We start from the raw sequence: 19,360 nt of genomic DNA, 5'->3' as shown, positions 1-19,360 counted from the left end.
TGTTTTGTAAATAGGTTCATCTGTACCTTTTTTTTTTTTTTTAAGATCCCACATATAAGCGGCATCACCTGATACTTGTCTTCATCTGTCTGGCTTACTTCACTTAGTATGATAATCTCTAGTTGCATCCACGCTGCTGCAAATGGCATTATTTCATTCTTTCTTATAGCTGAGTAATATTCCATGGTATATATAAACCACACCTTCTTTATCCATTCCTCTGTCCATGGACATTTAGGTTGCTTCCATGTCTTGGCTAGGTATGCCTGTATTATTAACAGGTTTGATTCCCAGTGACACTACTCTCTATCCCTGCCTTACTGATCTCCAGCTCAGGCACTAACTCAAGGCAGAGCAAGGAAGCAACCCAATCCTCCCCATACCCGCCACCCAGACCATCACTTCCTTCCTCGAACTTCCCTTCCAGGGCACTTACGGCACCTCTAACCCTGTGAGGAGCAGTCAGCCTTTGGTTTCAGGTGGCAACCACCCCATCCCAGTGCTTTATGCTTTAGGTAAGCCTAAAAATTCCTTGCCTTCTTCATCCCCTCCACGAAGTCCACGGCTCAGAAGCAAGAGGATATGGAATAGGTTAGGGAAGGGAGAATGAAGGGCCTAAAGCCCAGGTGACAATGGAAAGGAAGCAGGACAGGAAAGAATACCTCAGTGATTTCCTGGGGCAAGCAGTCTGCACAGCTCTGGAGGACCTTGATAATCTTTTGGTGGTGTGAGGGGTTCTCTGCAAAGCAAATTTCCAGCTGCCGAAGAAACTTGCGACTCTTCTCGAAAGCCTGCTGCTCCTCAAACTACAAGAGTGGAAAGAGGGCAAAAGAGGAGTCATCTATACAGTGTGAGCAGGACTTGAGGGTTCTAAGCATAAGAAGCAAGAAAAATATGCTAGGGGCATGGGGAATAACAAGGCTCTGGTTTACAACTGTGAGATCATTTTTTTTTTCTTTTTGGCCGCGCTGCGCAACTTGTGGGATCTTAGTTCCCCAGTGAGGGATTGAACCCGGGCCCTGGAAGTGAAAGTGCCGAATCCTAACCACTGAACCACCAGGGAATTCCCTGTGAGATCTTTTTTTTTTTTTAAAGACTCTAGCATCTATCCACCTTGGGTCACTGGGGTCTACCAACCCAAGAAAACTAAGATGTAAATGAAAGATTCAAGAGTTATACATCTCAAGTTGCTTACTGTTTCACGGATTGTGAGATCAGACACATTTCACGGTTAACAAAGAATTTTCACATATATACTCATTTGATCCGCATAATAATACAAGAAAGGAAGATTATGTATAATCATACCATTACCATTTAACTGCTTTAAGACTCTCAAAATAATCTCATTATATCCTTTATTCCTGTGTTTATCCATCTTGACAGACACCCAGAACTAGTGGGATATTCCTCATGTTCAGACACTTATTCTCCAACATTTCAAATGTCACCTTACCATACAGGCCTTCCCAGACCACCGTGTATAAAACTGCAACATTCTCACTATAAAGCATTATATATATTTTACTGTTTATATATACACTATCATTTTTATTTTATATATATATATATATATATATATACATATTTACAATATATATGTCTTACTGTTTATCACCTAACTTGCCCCATGAGAACATAAGCTCCATGAGAACATAAGCTCCATGAGGGCAAGGATTTTAGTCTTTTATAATTACTATATCCCTAGTACCTAGAACTTTGCCTGACAAATAGTAGGTACTCAGTAAATATTTGTTGAATGAATGCCTGTTTCACAACAGTGAGAAGCAAAGTGCATACGATTTACCTAAGGTCTCCACTGGAAACAAAGGAAAACCCCCCTCATCTTGCATGTAAAGAAAATGAGAGAACGCAAGTTGGGAAGATCATCCCTTGAAAAGAAGAAGGCTCTTATGACCTTGGGCTAGGGGAAGGCTATCTGACTGGAAGCAGTCAGGAGACTGGAACACTGCTGATCAACACTATTCAATCCCAGTCTTGCTCTGACCCAAGAATCCTCGTGTGCTGTCTTTGCCCCTCTACTTACTAATCCACAGGCCAGGGCTTGCTCAGGCAATAGGAAAGCAGCAAAGTCCTTCAAGAGCTGAGGCCAGTCCTGGAGCAGGATTTGCAGGCTCCTGTAGAGATCCACAGCTGTCTGCCTCTGAGTATTTGACTCAAATTCATAGATGACCTGAAGGAAGTCCTCATATTTGCCAGGGATATGCTGCAGGGCTTCTCGGACCTATACAGGAGGACTTTCAATCATCAATACCCTTCCTTTGGGCCCCAACAAGAAACAATGGGACAGAGGGAGGAGGAGGAGTTACTGTTAGAGAGCTCTAGAATTATCCTTCAGAGGCTACTCCTCTGACAGGTCCTAAGATCTGACTGTTAATGGAAGACACAGGCCCATGAGCTAGGCACAGCTCTTTTTCTGGCAGTGGGGGATGGAAAAACCTTCATTTTCCAGGGACCAGAGCCCTACCCACAATACCAGGTAAGCTTTTCTCTAGCTCACACCCCTAACCTCTCCTTCCTGGTTTCAGCTCGATACTGAGATATATAAGGAGTACTTGGTATGTATATATTTCAGCACGATACCATCTGAGGGTAAATAACACATAAATTAGGAATGTTAGTAAAATATTAGGAGACAAGAAAAACCATGACTATCACTGCTAGTACTCCACTTTGCTGGGGGTATAAAGGAACCAGGTGGTTACCAAAAGAATGAGATAGGGACCACTGCCACCAATAGGTTGGTTCATGACTTTAAAGATCACTGAGGCCCACTTTCTGGCCAGTGTACCAAATGTCTTTCTTTCCAAGACAAGGGTTCAGTAAAGGTCCTTATTAGCCTGTCCTCTCACTGATGATGGTAGAAATCACCTTTCCCCATTTCTGCGCAAGAGAGGGGTAATATGCTAAGGCAGTAATAATAAATCTGCTTAGGACTGAAGTCGGTGTCCTTGTAGTTCTCTCACACAGTTCTTTTGGTAATTCCAGGAAAACAAAGCCAGAGGCATAGAAGGCTGTTGTGCAGCCTGAAAAGCATACTTCATTTTAAAAACACCTCCCCTGAAATAGAAGCAGTCTCACTGAAAGCAACTGGCAGGAACAGGAAGCAGCATTTGCCTACCCTGGTCAGATAAGCCTGAGCAAAGGCCAAATCCTTCTGCTCCCTGAGTGGATCTCGCTCGAGGATGTCCTCATCATACAGCAACAGCAGCTTGGAGGTGTCCTTGCTGGCCCGGGCCCGACTGCCCCGCTTGTTGCGAACTCGATGATTGCTCCGGCCCTTTCCAGCAGCTTTGATGTTCTCTCCTTAGAGTACATGTGAAAACAACTGTCTGTCTGTCCCTGCAACCTCTACTCTCCCCATCCCACCGCCCCACCCAAATCCTATTCGATATTATGTAGTAACTTGGGAGAAAAGCTGTTGGAAAAATGTTATGAGAGGCACGTCTGTCCCCGTCAAGTCAGGCCTATGCAGAGTTGGCAGCATAACTGCATTAACTAGCATGATAATGAGATACCCGGCTACTGCATATTGAAAATGGAAGTCTAAAAAGAGTGACTATGGTCTGATGTTGGGCTCTCAAGAGACTATGTCTTGGTGAGGAATAAGCAGTGCTTTCGAAATGAACATAACTCTTGGCCTCATGCATGACAGATGAATTAAGAACCAGTAATAAAAACTTGCATGACCTGAGTACAAATCTAGCAGCTGATGAAAGTCAAATTTAAATTTTCTGAGCGTCTCTTCTCTGCAATGGCACCAGGTTAAACATCTGTCTGGGGGAAGGGTGACTGACAGAGGATTTCCTCTGAAAACTAGCACCTGTTTTATAAGCTAGCCATTCTGCACATGTCCCTGAGACAATGAGGCCACCTGAGACCCACCCCCATTCAGGCCTGTCCAACTCACCTGGTGGGGACTTGCTGGTCTCCACTTCTGGAGCAGTCTTGGGGGAGGCAAAGGTGGTAGGAGGCTTCTCAGCAGGGTCTCCAATGGCTTCGTCTGTCATTTCATCCTCTTTCTGCAGGTTTTCCATTCCTTCTGCTTCTTCTTCCTCTTCTTCCTCAGGTTCAGAGTTCTCTTCCTGGGAGTTCTCTTCCTCAGACTCACCCTCCTGACTCATGCGCCTTTCAGATGCAAGCCAAGTCAGTTTCTCCATTGTTTCCTGCAAAACACCCCAAAGAGTGTCCAAGAGAGCTATAGTGGCTCACGAAGTGCTGACTGTACAGACTTTTTCAGGAGAAAACTGAGGTTAATTAACTGATTGGGGGGTGGGAAGCAGATTTTTTGGGGGGGTTGGGGTGGGTTTTTTTGCTTTTTTTTTCTAACCACGCTGCACAGCTTGCGAGATCTTAGTTCCCCGACCAGGGATCGAACCCAGGCCCCAGCAGTGAAAGTGCCAAGTCCTAACCCCTGGACCACCAGGGAATTCCCAAGCAGTTGTGTTTTTTTTTTTTTTTTTCTTTTTGCGGTATGCGGGCCTCTCACTGTTGTGGCCTCTCCCGTTGCGGAGCACAGGCTCCGGATGCGCAGGCCCAGCGGCCATGGCTCACGGGCCCAGCCGCTCCGCGGCATATGGGATCCTCCCAGACCGGGGCACGAACCCGTATCCCCTGCATCGGCAGGCGGACTCTCAACCACTGCGCCACCAGGGAGGCCCATGCAGTTGTGTTTTGAAAGGTCGAGCCTGAAGATAATTTTCTTTTGCCAGGGTCCATACTTATGATTTTATTTTTAGGTCATTTAAATCGTGCTCAAATGATTCAATTTAACATTTAAATGAGTTTAAGTCAAATGTAATAAGTAACATTTCACTCTTTCCCTCTCCTCTCACCTCAAGCCCCAAATTATGTCCCGTGATACCTTAAAAAGTCAAAAATGATTTTAGGACTATCTACAGTGCAAAAAGCAAGCAGGTGGCCTATCAATAAATTAAACCTATTACTGAGTCCACAAAATATTGGAGAACAGTCCCCAACTCTCACCTGGAGTTCCGGGACAGAGAGCACCGATTCCTCAGAAGCTGATGACATCTCATCTTCCTCATCTTGGGTAAGGTCGTCAAAGTCCTCTTCTTCCTCTTCCTCTGGCCCATCCTTCTCTCCTCCAGTTTCTGGCCCAGCTGGGGTCCCCACTGACTGACCATCAACACTGCATAAGTCTTCGGGCTTCCCTGAGGGGCTGCTAAGCGCCATTTCAGGGTCAGTGGAGGTTGAAGCATTCCTTGGGGACCCCTTGCTCACATCTCCTGAGTTTCCTTCATCAGCAGGCTCTTGAGAAGCCGAAGGGGTCTTAGCTGGTTGACTCCTCTCCTCCTCCTGTTGTAGGACCGTCTGTTTCTTCACCTCTCTAGGCCCGCTTGACTCCTCACTTGTGAAACCAGCATCCAATTCCACAGAGTGTTCTTCTTTGATTTCATCACAGCTGTCCTGCTCTGGGGATCCACCAGAGATGTCCTCCCCGGGGTCTTTAGGTTCCATCTTAATGATTTCCTCTAAATCCTCAGGAGAAGTGTTTAGAGATTCTTGGAAGCCCTGAGGCAGTGGTTCTGCAGCCTGCCTCCCCTCCTCTGTTTTCACAAGAGTCCAGCCATAGGCACTGCTCTCTGACAACTGTTCCTGGCACACTCTGTCTGCTGGTGGAGGCCCTGGGCTGTGCTCCTCTTTGGGGAAGACAGCAGCACAGAGAGGAGATAGTTCCTGAGGTTCTAATTTGGGTTCTAGGCCTTGAAAGGCATTTTTCCCCTCAGCCAAAGGACAACCTATGTCCACACTCACTTGGGCTTTATCTTCAGGGGTAGATGGTACAGAAAGATTCACAGAATTGCCAGAAACAATTAAGGGTGGGATGGAGGAGGCCACAAGGGGCTGGTTCAACGGACAGGGGAAGGAAGTAGGGTTAACCAAGAGGGTAGTGATGGGAATGGTCTGAGGACTCTGCGCCACAGTTGCACTGACAGGCTGGATCATGTTGCAGCCACTGCCAAGGCTCACAACCTTCACGGTGGTGGCAGGAACAGTGAAGATAACAGGCGCAGGGTGGATGAGGGGGGCAGGCTTCAGACAGAGAGAGGGCTTGGCCCCCTTTCTCTTTGAGGCTCTCCGTTTCACACATGGCTTTCGAAACTTAGAAGGAGCAAGTGAGGGCAGCATTACCTTGGGCACAGGGGCAGAGGAGAGCAGGGTCTGGGGCTCAGGCTGAGGGAAGCTGGTCCTGGCCTCAGGAGACGTAGTAGGCAGCACTGTTGGAGACTCAAAACTATCACCCCCAGGGACCCCCAGTGGAGGACCACCTGGCACTGTCTGTAAGACAGTAGCTGGCTGGATCACGTGAGGAATCGGGACCACCATTTTGCTCGGAGGGGCTTCTGACTGAGTTGACCTAGCTGCTGTTTTCCCAGAGCTGGAGCTAGGCTGGAGAGAGGGGCTGGGTCTGATGAGGAGGGGCTTCAGGACTGATGACCGCTTCTGTCTCCAGGCCTTCCTAGAAAAACGGTTGGCAACTGGCTTCAGCTTCAGGACTACACCCTTAGGCAGTAGCAATGGGTACCGAGTTTCGCTCCCCAGTTCCGAGCTGCCTTTTCCTAGGCCTGGGTCTGAGTTGATCTCAGTGGTTCCGGTCACATTTCCTACCTCTCTGGCATCATCAGTTATGCGCTGCAGTTCCTCCTGAATGGATGGCAGACTGGCCTATTGGGAACAAGAACACTCGGATCTAGCACATGCCAGAATTTGGTAAAAATAATTGGGCTTTCTAGCCCAGAGATAAACCCATGTACATATGGTCACCTTATCTTTGATAAAGGAGGCAAGAATATACAATGGAGAAAAGACAGCCTCTTCAATATGTGGTACTGGGAAAACTGGACAGCTATATGTAAAAGAATGAAATTAGAACACTCCCTAACACCATACACAAAAATAAACTCAAGATGGATCAAAGACCTAAATGTAAGGCCAGGAACTGTAAAACTCTTAGAGGAAAACATAGGCAGAACACTCTATGACATAAACCACAGCAAGATCCTTTTTGACCCACCTCCTAGAGAAATGGAAATAAAAACAAAAATAAACAAATGGGACCTAATGAAACTTAAAAGCTTTTGCACAGCAAAGGAAACCATAAACAAGACAAAAAGACTACCCTCAGAAAGGGAGAAAATACTGGCAAATGAAGCAACTGACAAAGGATTAATCTCCAAAATATACAAGCAGCTAATGCAGCTCAATATCAAAAAAACAAACAACCCAATCCAAAAATGGGCAGAAGACCTAAACAGACATTTCTCCAAAGAAGACATACAGATGGCCAACAAAGGATGCTCAACATCACTAATCATTAGAGAAATGCAGATCAAATGCAGATCAAAACTACAATGAGGTATCACCTCACACCGGTCAGAACGGCCAGCATCAAAAAATCTACAAACAGGGCTTCCCTGGTGGCGCAGTGGTTGAGAGTCCACCTGCCGATGCACGGGACACGGGTTCACGCCCCAGTCCAGGAAGATCCCACATGCTGCGGAGCGGCTGGGCCAGTGAGCCATGGCCACTGAGCCTGCACGTCTGGAGCCTGTGCTCCGCAACGGGAGAGGCCACAACAGTGAGAGGCCCGCATACCGCAAAAAAAAAAAAAAAAAATCTACAAACAATAAATGCTGGAAAGGGTGTAGAGAAAAGGGAACCCTCCTGCCCTGCTGGTGGGAATGTAAACTGATACAGCCACTATGGACAACGGTATGGAGGTTCCTTAAAAAACTAAAAAGAGAACTATGATATGACCCAGCAATCCCACTACTGGGCATATACCCTGAGAAAACCGTAATTCAAAAAGAGACATGTTGGGCCTCCCTGGTGGCGCAGTGGTTGAGAGTCCGCCTGCCGATGCAGGGGATACGGGTTCGTGCCCCGGTCTGGGAGGATCCCATATGCCGCGGAGCGGCTGGGCCCGTGAGCCATGGCCGCTGGGCCTGCGCATCCGGAGCCTGTGCTCCGCAACGGGAGAGGCCACAACAGTGAGAGGCCCGCATACCGCAAAAAGAAAAAAAAAAAAAAAAAAAAAAAAAGAGACATGTACCCCAATGTTCACTGCAGCACTATTTACAATAGCCAGGACATGGAAGCAACCTAAATGTCCATCAACAGATGAATGGATAAAGAACATGTGGCACATATATACACTGGATTATTACTCAGCCATAAAAAGGAACGAAACTGAGTTATTTGTAATGAGGTGGATGGACCTAGAGTCTGTCATACAGAGTGAGGTAAGTCAGAAAGAGAAAAACAAGTACTGTATGCTAACGCATGTATATGGAATCTAAAAAACAGTAATGATGAACCTAGTAGCAGGGCAGAAATAAAGATGCAGACATAGAGAAAAGACTTGAGGACACAGGGCAGGAAGGGTAAGCTGGGACTAAGTGAGAGAGTAGCATCGACATATATACACACGACCAAATGTAAAATGGATGGCTAGTGGGAAGCTGCTGCATAGCACAGGGAGATCAGCTCGGTGCTTTGTGACCACCTAGAGGGGTGGGAGAGGGAGGGTGGGAGGGAGGCTCAAGTGGGAGGGGATATGGGGATATATGTATACATACAGCTGATTCACTTTGTTGTACAGCAGAAACTAACACACCATTTTAAAGCAATTACACTCCAATAAACATATTAAAAAAAATAATAATTGGGCTTTCTAGATGTTAGGTACCTTTCCAGGACAGTCTCTAGACATCTTTTTAAGAAGGAATTTTCTGCATGATATCAGATATTTCTAAAAAGACCACATTCCAATTATATACTCTAGAAACTCTCCTCTGAATTTCCTTTAAGAAACTAGCATTTTAACCACTATTTTTAAAAGGTTATGGAATCAGGTGGAGAAGTGGGAGAGGAAGGGTAACTGAAGAAGATTTCTTACGTCCTAGTTCTACAACTAAAGCATCAGAGGTGTAAAGTAGCCTTTGACATTTCTGCCGGGTTTCTACTGACCTTCTACTTCAGACACACTGTGAGGAGGAGGGCTGTACCTTTAACCAGAATGGAAGCCGGTGTTCTTCCCTCTCTACAGGTGGCTTCCACTGATGTGGCTGGATCTCTTCACAGCACTTCATTAAGATGGGCAGCTGTCTGGTCTTCCTATAAAACTGAGCATGAAGAAATTAAGCATGAGTCACATTCCTTCCAGAAACACTGCCCTTTCTCAGGGTAGGGAGTGCGGTGGGCAGCAGTTTGAGACAGACACACACATAACCATATACACGTATCCATGAACACCATATGCTGACTGCTTCTGCATTTCAAATTAAGCTAATCTCTAATTAATAAATATTTTATCATTACTCAATATCTTCTGACGTGCTCCATTCTGGTCACCAGGAAGGGAAAAGTTCAGGTCACAGAAAAGGAAGCACATGGTCAGTCATCTTATCTAAAATTTGCTCCTGCTCAGCAGCCGCAGTGAGAGTGCCTTATTAATCCTTATCCTGGCCCATGGAAGCTTCCTTTTAAGCAAATAATGGTGCAAAGGACATTAGAAGGGAAGGAAAGAAGAACAGCAAGACTGAGACAGTTCAGTTTTAAGAGTGAATGAAGAGGGGCATTGAACTTACACTGACAATAAGCGCCAGACACTGTGCTACAAGCTGAGCATACAAATAAGGAAGCAACCCCTGCTCTCAAGGAGCTTACAGACCAGTGGGAGAGACAGTCAAGTAGAAACCAATAATGACATTCTGTGTAAGAAAGTACAAAGATGTGCACAAAAAATGACACACAACTCAAACTTGAAAATGAAAGATCTTTCTGGAGCAGGTGCAACTACAGAAAAATCTTAAAGAAACAGAGTTTGCTAAATGAAGCAGGGGAGGGCAGAATATAATTCATTTTCAAAATCATGAATGTGTTTAAGGAACCACAAAGAGATCGGTCTGGCTACAACTAAAGGAATGCAAAGAGACTTCAGAAGACAAGTCAGAGGTAGGCAGGAGAGGCCTTCTGTGCCATGTCAAGCAGTCTCAACTCTACGCTGAAGGATTTGACAGAGGTGGCTATGGCAGCAATCTGAAGAATGGAATAAATGGAGCCAGAATTAGAGACACCAGTTATAAAACTACTGCATTAATGCAGGTGTAACTTAATTCAGGTGCCTGAGCCAAGGCAGTGGGCAACAGAGTAGGAAATGGAGTAAGAAAACTGAAGACTTGGTGACAGACAGACAGACAGGAGTGATCAAGCAGAAGGAGTTGAGTGTAACTCCTAGGTTTATGGACTGAGAAAAGGGCTACACAGTAATGTTATACACAAAGAACATATCCAAGCAGAGGTAAGTTGGATGGAGGGGAGTCAGCTGGTGGTGGTGGTGCCAGTGGCAACAACTGGAGGGTGCAGAGGGAGACACAGTTCAGTCTGAGGCATCAGTGAGGCAACTTAGCTAAGAATTCCTTTAAACAGGTGACTTCATTGAGCCGGAGCTCAGGAGAGAAACCCGGACCAAAGACACAGATTTGAAAATCATGAAGAGACAGACACCACCAAAAATCAGCAATCTGGATGAGACCACACACTGCAAATTTACTGTGGAACACTGACATTTAAGGGTAGAGCAGGGGAAGAAGAGTTCACGAAAGAGCACCCTGAGGTAAAAGTCCTGGTCACACAGACGATAAGAGTATAGGAGTCTGAAGAAGGAATGTGTGAACAACATTATCAAAGTATCAATGTAACTGCAAAGTTAAATAGGATAAGAGCAGAAAAGTATCCACTGGATAGCCAATCAGGAAATAATTCGAGATGTTTGTGGAGATAATATCCACACTCTCATAGGTTAAAGAGTTAAAGAGGGGGGGGCTTCCTTGGTGGCGCAGTGGTTGAGAATCCGCCTGCCAATGCAGGGGACACGGGTTTGAGCCCTAGTCCAGGAAGATCTCACATACCGCGGAGCAACTAAGCCCGTGTGCCACAACTACTGAGCCTGCATTCCAGAGCCCATGAGCCACAACTACTGAGCCCACGTGCCTAGAGCCCGTGCTCCACAACAAAGACAAGCCACCACAATGAGAAGCATGCGCACCACAAGGAAGAGTAGCCCCCGCTCGCCACAACGAACACCCAATGCAGCCAAAAATAAATAAATAAATAAATTTATTAAAAAACAAAAAGAGTTAAGGGGTAACTTACTGTTAAGACAGGCAGATTAAACACATCTATTTGGGTTTGTTCCCTCTTGAATCCCCATGAAAACAACAGAAAGGAAATTTTTAAAGGTAAAAGCCTAAAAGGAGAGACAGAATGAGAGAAAAAGTAAAAGCAACAAAATTCTCGGGACTTCCCTGGTGGTGCAGTGGTTAGAAATCCAACTACCGGGCTTCCCTGGTGGCGCAGTGATTAAGAATCCACCTGCCAGTGCAGAGGACAGGGGTTCGAGCCCGGTCCAGGAAGATCCCACATGCCGCAGAGTAACTAAGCCTGTGCACAACTATTGAGCCTGTGCTCTAAAGCCTGCAAGCTACAACCACTGAGCCCACACGCCTAGAGCCCGTGCTCCGCAACAAGAGAAGCCACCGCAATGAAAAGCCTGCACACCGCAACAAAGACCCAACTGAGCCAAAAATAAGTAAATAAAATAAATAAATTTAAAAAAGAAAAGAAAGAAATCCGACCAGAAATGCAGGGGACACGGGTTCGAGCCCTGGTCCAGGAAGATCCCACATGCTGCAGAGCAACTAAGCCCGTGCGCCACAACTACTGAGCCTGCGCTCTAGAGTCTGCCAGCCACAACTACTGAGCCTGCGTGCCACAACTACTGAAGCCCACGCACCTAGAGCCCATGCTCTGCAACAAAAGAAGCCACCGCAATGAGAAGGCTGTGCACCACAACAAAGAGTAGGTCCTGCTCACTGCAACTAGAGAAAGCCCGTGTGCAGCAATGAAGACTCAGTGCAGCCAAAAATAAATAAATTTATTAAAAAAAAATTTTTTTTCAAAGCTAAAAAGCAGATGGAGGAGTGGCAAGTCACATGAAGAATGAAGAAAACCAAATCCCATGTGGAGAAAAGTTATGGGTCAACTAAATTTATGTCAAAGACTGGCAAAAGGATAAGACACCAGATACCTCCAGAAGTGAAGGAATTAAAAACAGGTCGAGATGAGGAGGACAGGTTTTAAATCTGCTGAAGAGGCAGTTAGACCCCGAATCCCCTCTCTTGTTTGATGTAACCCAGTGACAGCTTCTCCCCCTACCCTGGCAGAAAGAAGCCAGGGTTGTGGAAAAGATGCTCTCTGAACTGAGGCTGTCAGGCATATGAGGGCAGGCATACTATGCTTATCAAGTATAGAAGAGAAAACTCCAGCCTCTTTCCTCTCCTGCTTTCCCACATTCCCTCTGTCATTTGCTATTAAAGAATATTCAATGAACAACAATAAAAATAGCTATTAGACATCTTAAATATGATAGAAAAAATAAAGAACTCAAGTCAGCAGAACGGTTAGAAGAAAAAGCTGAAGTAGTATCTCCAAAAGTACAACAAAAAGACAGAGCGATGGGAAAAAAGAAGAAAAGCAAGATGAGAAGATGAGCCTGAGAGGTCTAACATCTGACCACTGAGCACCATAGGAGAGAACAGACCAAAAGAAGGGAAGGAAACCATCAATATGTAACTCAAGTACATTTCCCAATACTGAAACCTATGAGTTTCCAAAGTAAAGTTTATCAAGTACCTTGCATAATTAATGAAACTAGACACATACTGAGGCATATTATCATGAAATTTCAAAACACTAGAGAAAAAGGAAAAATCCTACATACTGCCAGAGGGAGAGGAAAAACAGGTGTAACATAAAGGTTCAAGAGTCAAAAGGGCATCAAATTTCTAAAGAGCCAGCACTAGAAACTAGAAGAAAATGGAGCCCTTAAAATGTTCTGATAAAAGTGATTTTCAACCTTGAATGTTAGACCCACTGAAGTGGGAGAATAGAGACATATTTCAAACTTTTGATTTTGAATAATTATAGATTCATAGACAGGTCTCATATACACCTGTTACATAGTAACAAGTTACATATACATACCAGGTATATAGTACAATAGCAAAACTAGGAAATTACATTGGTCATGTCATGTCATGACAGACAATGAATACAAGTAGTTTAAACCTAAAAATTTGTTTCTCGAGCACTCTTCCTCAGAATGCTACTAGGATGTGCTACACTAAAACAAGGCAAAAATGATGTGGGTTCAGAAATAAAAGGATCCAACGTAAGTAAGAGGTGAAATGAATCCCCAGGATGATGGTGAAAAAAAAGCCAGAGAAGACGTTAGTGCAGCAAGCCAAGAGAGCAACATGGGTAGAGTGGAACAGCATCAGAGCACTCTGGTAAGGATTTCTTCAGGCAGATTGAAAATGATAGCAGGACACCTAAAATATCTGAACACACTGAAAAGAGATTTATAAAACTGAAGTAGACTTTAGTGTTGAACTGGTAATACCTACATAATAAAACCAAGTCCCACTCATCCTCCAAAAATGCAATTATTAACACCAGGAGAAACAAAATGTCCAGCAGAAAAAGCAAAGTAATTATGATACACTACATAGCTCAGCTGTGAGGAGCTTTTAATCGTGCTTATAACGTAAACTCTAAAAACAATCTAAGTGGGCTTCCCTGGTGGCGCAGTGGTTAAGAATCTGCGTGCCAATGCAGGGGACATGGGTTCAAGCCCTGGTCTGGGAAGATCCCAGATGCCACAGAGCAACTAAGCCCGTGCGCCACAACTACTGAGCCTGTGCTCTAGAGCCTATGCCCTGCAACAAGAGAAGCCTCCGTGACGAGAAGCCGCGCACCGCAGTGAAGAGTAGCCCCCGCTCACTGCAACTAGAGAAAGCCCGCGCACCACAACGAAGATCCAACACAGCCAAAAAGAAATACATGTATAAAAAAAATAAAAACAGGGCCTCCCTGGTGGTGCAGTGGTTGAGAGTCCGCCTGCCGATGCAGGGGATGCGGGTTCGTGCCCCGGTCCGGGAGGATCCCATATGCCGCGGAGCGGCTGGGCCCGTGAGCCATGGCTGCTGAGCCTGCGCGTCCGGAGCCTGTGCTCCGCAACGGGAGAGGCCACAGCGGTGAGAGGCCCGCGTACCGCACAAAAAAAATAAATAAATAAATAAAAATAAAAACAATCTAAGCAAAACTGTGATATAATTATAGTGAGTGGTGAGACTATAGGAGTGTGGAGAGAACTAAGTCTTTGTCTTCCATGGTTTCAGTTTAACAGAGGAGGCCTAAATCCAAAAAATCAAGTGGGGACTTCCCTGGTGGTCCAGACACAGTTCAGTCTGAGGCATCAGTGAGGCGTGATCACATCGGTGGGTGTGATCCCTGGTCAGGGAACTAAGATCCCACATGTCACAGGGCAACTAAGGCCGCACACTCTAGAGCCTGTGAGCCACAACTAGAGAGCCTGCACGCTGCAACTACTGAGCCCATGTGCCACAACTACTGAGCCCGTGCACTCTGAAGCCCGCAAGCCACAACCAGAGAGAAGCCCACGTGCTGCAATGAAAGATCCCACATGCCACAAATGAAGATCCCACGTGCCACAACTAAGACCCAATGCAGGCAAATAAATAAATATTTTAAAAAAATCAAGTGGTAGCAAATATAAGCATGCCACCTAGATATGGAGGTAAATGTACCATCACCCACAAAAACCTTGCTTAGCAGGAAATAGGGAGAAAAATTATTGTCTTTCATGACAAGTCTCATAGAACTATTTGATTCTTTAAAGTATACTTTATAACTTTGATATAAATATCTAAACATAAAGAGTTAAGGAGAAGGATATAAGTGGACTGTGGCCTACCCTTTGAAGAAGGTTAGAGTGGAAAAAAAATAAGAAAATGAATAGCTAGAGGAAAACAGATTCAAGAAGTATTTTAAAATTTGAACAATTTTATATTTAGGAGAAATATGTATAACAGAGGAAGAAGATGACACCCTAGAGGAAAATAATGGATCACTGTTCCTGGAAAGGAAAGAGGGCGATTAACCTAGTGTGCAGGTGGGAGGAACTAACCTTAAATAAAAGGCTATTCATTGAGACTAAGCAAAAGAAAAGGAATGGCTGCACTCAGGCGAGGTCTCCGGTGGAGCGTGCAGGGAGCACTTACTTTAATGATGTTGTCAGGAGCTCTGTTCATGTTGAGGTTCTTGATTCTCACTGTCAGCTGGTGGGCAGTCTTGCAAGTGAGAAGGTACTTGCTGATTAGAGGCTTAGGAAACTCGGTCCCTTCAAAGTGCTTCAGTCCTAAAGCTAACAAACTGAGAAAGGGGCAGTGACACTCAATCTCACCTGACAGTCCATCCTGCTGAAAAGCCTCCCAGATGAACTCCACATTCTATAACCCACTTTTTCTACATCTAATTCTCGTACAAGTTAATGGCAATTCAATAGAAAATTTCAGATATTTACTGAGTGCTAAGAAGTACTATGTGAATAAGACTCAGTGAGGAGTTCCCAATTAAGTGAGAAGAGGAAAAACCAGGCATAAATCACTAATAAATGTCAGATCATGACACACTTTATACTAATAATACAAATGAAATTTGAAGCAAGAAGAATGGCTCTAACAAAACTAATATAAAATGAATATTGGGCACCATGTTAGACATATTAAATAGCACCAACACTACCTCCCAACATAACATATTCAATTACAGTTACCTATGTACATATTTGCTGATGGCAGTGGGGAAATACAAATCAAGAGCCATAAAAGTGTTCATAACCTTTATCGAATAATCTCACTCTTGAGAATTTACCCAAAGAGATAAACTGGAAAGATTTTCAAAAGCTCTATGTACAAAGATCCTTGGTGAAGCCTCACTCAGAACAGCTAAACAAGAGCGGGGGGTGGGCGGACTGGCAAATAAAAGGACTATCACAGGGCCATTAATATTGCCTTAAAAGACAATATACAGAAACAAAAATAAGACAATGTTACAGCATGGAATCTGATAGAAAAAACAATTTCAAGAAGACGTTAAGTTAAAAAAAGCAAAACAAAATTACACTTATATTGCCAATAATTATATAAGAAATGCAAAAAGAAAAATCATTGTCTTGGGGTGGTTAGGATAATGGATTAAAAAATTGTTTTCCTTTGAAAATTTTCCTCTAACAGTATTACAAGATAAGTTTTTACAGTAAATAAAAGACAAAAAACAACTTAAAATGTTTCAAAAATGTGTATGTCATTCCCTAAAAAAAGCAGTATTTGGCACTGCTGGAACAAGCACATACTACAGAACTGCGCCCATCTACACTGCTTTTCTTTTTGTCTTTTGTGTCAGTTCTTTATTATACAGGTCTTCTCCTTGGGATATTTTGTGCTCTTGTTCACCTCACAGTAAACCCTTACTTGTCCTCTGCCTTGGTGAAGAAAATCTTATCCTGAGGATTCTTTGCCTTCAGAGAACACACTGGAAGTAGCTCTGGATACATGAAAACCTTGCTTGTGGCTAGGATCCAAGCCACTTGCTTTGGCAAACAGGGAAATTCATAGGCTGTAAGAAAAGAATTCGTGATAAATGAAATTCTAGAACAAAAGAGGGCTTCACAAAAGCTTCTGAATGCATTTTTGCATTTAGATAGAGCCACCCCTACCTAACGTGATGCCCTTCCACCCACATGCCCCCCTCCCAAAAGTTTCCACAATCTTTCTCAGCCTAACATACACCTAAAAGGAGTCCCATTCAATGTTATTAAAAGTTGATTCTCTTTTTCTTTCCTGTGTGGAATACTTAACACACTAAGTAACATAAGCACTTATAAAGTACCTAGTAATACCTGGCAGATAGTGTATGCTCAAAAAATTTTTACCTCCTTCCCCCTTTAAATCCTTGAAAGATAAGTGACCTTCAACAATGCTTTCTTTCTTCCAGGATAAGATTCCAACTTCTTTAATCTCCCTCACAAATCTGGTATTCCAAATTTTATTTTATTTGATTCTTACTTAACTTTCATTAAGTTCTCCCAGATTCCTCCTGAGGTTGGGAACAAAAAAACCATAAAGAGAATGAGACAATTCAGTCTCATTCATTTCTGTCTTGCTGTCTAAGCCTCTCAATTCCAGGCACTTCTGCCTTTCCAGAGATAAGCGCCACTATACAGTCATATTTCTCCTTCCATAAATGTTATTTTTATATCCCCAGAAGAAAAACACAGGACACTATATGTATAAGTCGTAACTGTAGTCTGGTGTTAAATTAAGTTTTCATTACCAACATATAACTAATAAAGTAGTTTGAGATCAGTGTCTATGACATAATGCACTTAAATTCAACTATATTCAATTTAACTGTAAGAGTCAGAGATTTAAAATCAAGTCCAAAGACAAACCCAAATCCAGAGCAAAACACAACTAATTTGCTAAACTAGGAACAAATCAGAAGCAAATATTTAGTTTAAGGGAACAGCAAATATCTTCTCAAAATATACTAAACCAATGCAAGGTAGAAACCAAACCTTCAAATTTCTTTAAAATATTGAACATGGTAAATGTACAACATCTCTAATTTGTTCCTAACTCCCATATCAATGTTTCACTCAAAATGGAGATATCACTATATTCATTATGGGAAATAAAATGATCTTAATGAAGAAGTGAGTAGAAGCCTAAGCACAACCCGACTTTACCACCTGACTTCCATCTTTATCAGATACCAGTTTGTCTTGACCTGACTCCTAATACTTACCCTCATATCTACTTAAGTCCAATTATTAGCAGGAGTCCCACATCTCTACCCGCCACAACCCTGCCCTGTCCACTGCCTCCATCCCTTACTTAAGCTCAAGTATTATCACCTAATTCTAGAACTTAGATAATGAGCACAAAGGGAGGATAAAAGAGAGAAGGAAAAAATTACAAACACCCTGTCTCCTCCACCCCTAGGAAATTATCCCTAGGAAACTATCTATGGGATAAGACTCCCACCTCTTATTGCAAGTAAAAACTTAAAGCGGACACATCTGTCCCCTACCAGTCTTCTTGACAGTTTTACGAGGACTCCAGTCAACGCTGACATGTGTGTTGAAGTCTTCAATGAGCTGCACAGCTCCCATCAGGTTACAGGGTTGGAACAAGGTCTGAAACTTGGGGTTGAACTGATGATGAAGGGCGATGGAGCTTTGAGCAAAGGTTCCCAGCTCTTTCTGGGAAAACAGGACACAAAGGAGATCTCAGTTCCAGACAATTAATACCAGTAGCCCTTAGCCTCTGAGTGAAAAACTGTCCTTCCTACAATAGTATAAAAACAGGTAAAAATCATCATAAAGTCTTCCATAATTAACATTTTGCCATTAAGACTGTTCTTTTGCTGAGTCCTCAGATATCTGGGGATTTGTGATACACTAATTTGCTCTTGTTTTATTCTCAGTCTGAGTGTTCCTCAGCCTCTTGGGTGTATGGTCTAGCTCCCCAGCTAGAATTAAAATTCTCAAGAGTGAGAGCCATTACTTAATAAAATAAAATAAAAATTTTAAACGTCTTCATTGGTTTCTCTGAAGAACAAAGTATTTCTCATGATCCTCTGAACACAATAAGAGGGAAATAACACTCTGCTGACTATCGAAGGAAGCTCAGACTACTAGCCAACTCAAACTCCAAAGAGACTTACCCAAGAGGCAAAGAATATCCTCATTACCTACCCCAAAGTTCAGGAGCAATTTTTATAGGATTTTAACACATTACTGACAGGGGGATTTTTGCAGAAACTAACTCCTGTGGCTGTAATACGTCTCCGGTCAAAAATGTGTTAAAATTTGAATTTTTTTCTTTTTGGCCACGCCCTACGGCTTGCAGGATCTTACTTCCCCGACCAGAAATTGAATCTGGGCCCCTGAAGTGAAAGTGCCGAGTCCTAACCACTGGACCTCCAGGGAAATCCCCAAAATTTGAAATTAAAAGCCCTTCCTCCAAAATATTTCATAACGCCATGAGCAAAATTAATTTTATACATAAAACAGATACTGAGCCTAATAAATAATGAATTCAATAAAAAGAAGAGAAGTACCAAAAGCCCAAGATGAGTGGATCTAAAGGTAAGAGAACCCAATAAAAAGGTAAGAGGAATAGTCTTAAGAAACTGAATACTCTCTCTGTCCTTTCATGGGAACCAGTAACTTATGTTTTATCAGCAAGCACATGAAGCCATACGAACAGCTACCAAAACATGCAGGAGAGAAGAATAAATGTAGCTTATGATGAGTCAATATTTGTGAGAAATGACTTCCAAACTAACTGCATACACAATTCTTTAGAGTTAGGGATATTTGAAA

The 19,360-nt window shown here is 43.5% G+C and overlaps 1 protein-coding gene across 4 annotated transcripts in view; it reads right to left on the bottom strand.

Annotated features, from left to right (window-relative positions):
• Nucleotides 1-19,360, bottom strand: part of LOC308607496 (GON-4-like protein) — a 92,932-nt gene that overhangs the window by 8,740 nt on the left and 64,832 nt on the right. For all 4 annotated transcript variants that reach the window (XM_081219452.1, XM_081219453.1, XM_081219455.1 and 1 more), the window contains 9 exons: nucleotides 18,064-18,235; nucleotides 16,443-16,587; nucleotides 15,192-15,342; nucleotides 9,054-9,170; nucleotides 5,008-6,711; nucleotides 3,932-4,187; nucleotides 3,143-3,327; nucleotides 2,048-2,245; nucleotides 663-806 (listed from right to left, as the gene is read on the bottom strand). In XM_081219452.1, coding sequence (XP_081075578.1) covers nucleotides 663-806; nucleotides 2,048-2,245; nucleotides 3,143-3,327; nucleotides 3,932-4,187; nucleotides 5,008-6,711; nucleotides 9,054-9,170; nucleotides 15,192-15,342; nucleotides 16,443-16,587; nucleotides 18,064-18,235 — 3,072 coding nt within the window. The remainder of the gene's footprint in view (nucleotides 1-662; nucleotides 807-2,047; nucleotides 2,246-3,142; nucleotides 3,328-3,931; nucleotides 4,188-5,007; nucleotides 6,712-9,053; nucleotides 9,171-15,191; nucleotides 15,343-16,442; nucleotides 16,588-18,063; nucleotides 18,236-19,360) is intronic.

The sequence above is a fragment of the Mesoplodon bidens genome (assembly GCF_964165515.1).
Source record: "Mesoplodon bidens genome assembly, chromosome: 2".
In the NCBI taxonomy this organism is placed as follows: domain Eukaryota; kingdom Metazoa; phylum Chordata; class Mammalia; order Artiodactyla; family Ziphiidae; genus Mesoplodon; species Mesoplodon bidens.
Note: the sequence above shows the minus strand (reverse complement) of the source record. Positions and strands in the feature narration are given on the sequence as shown.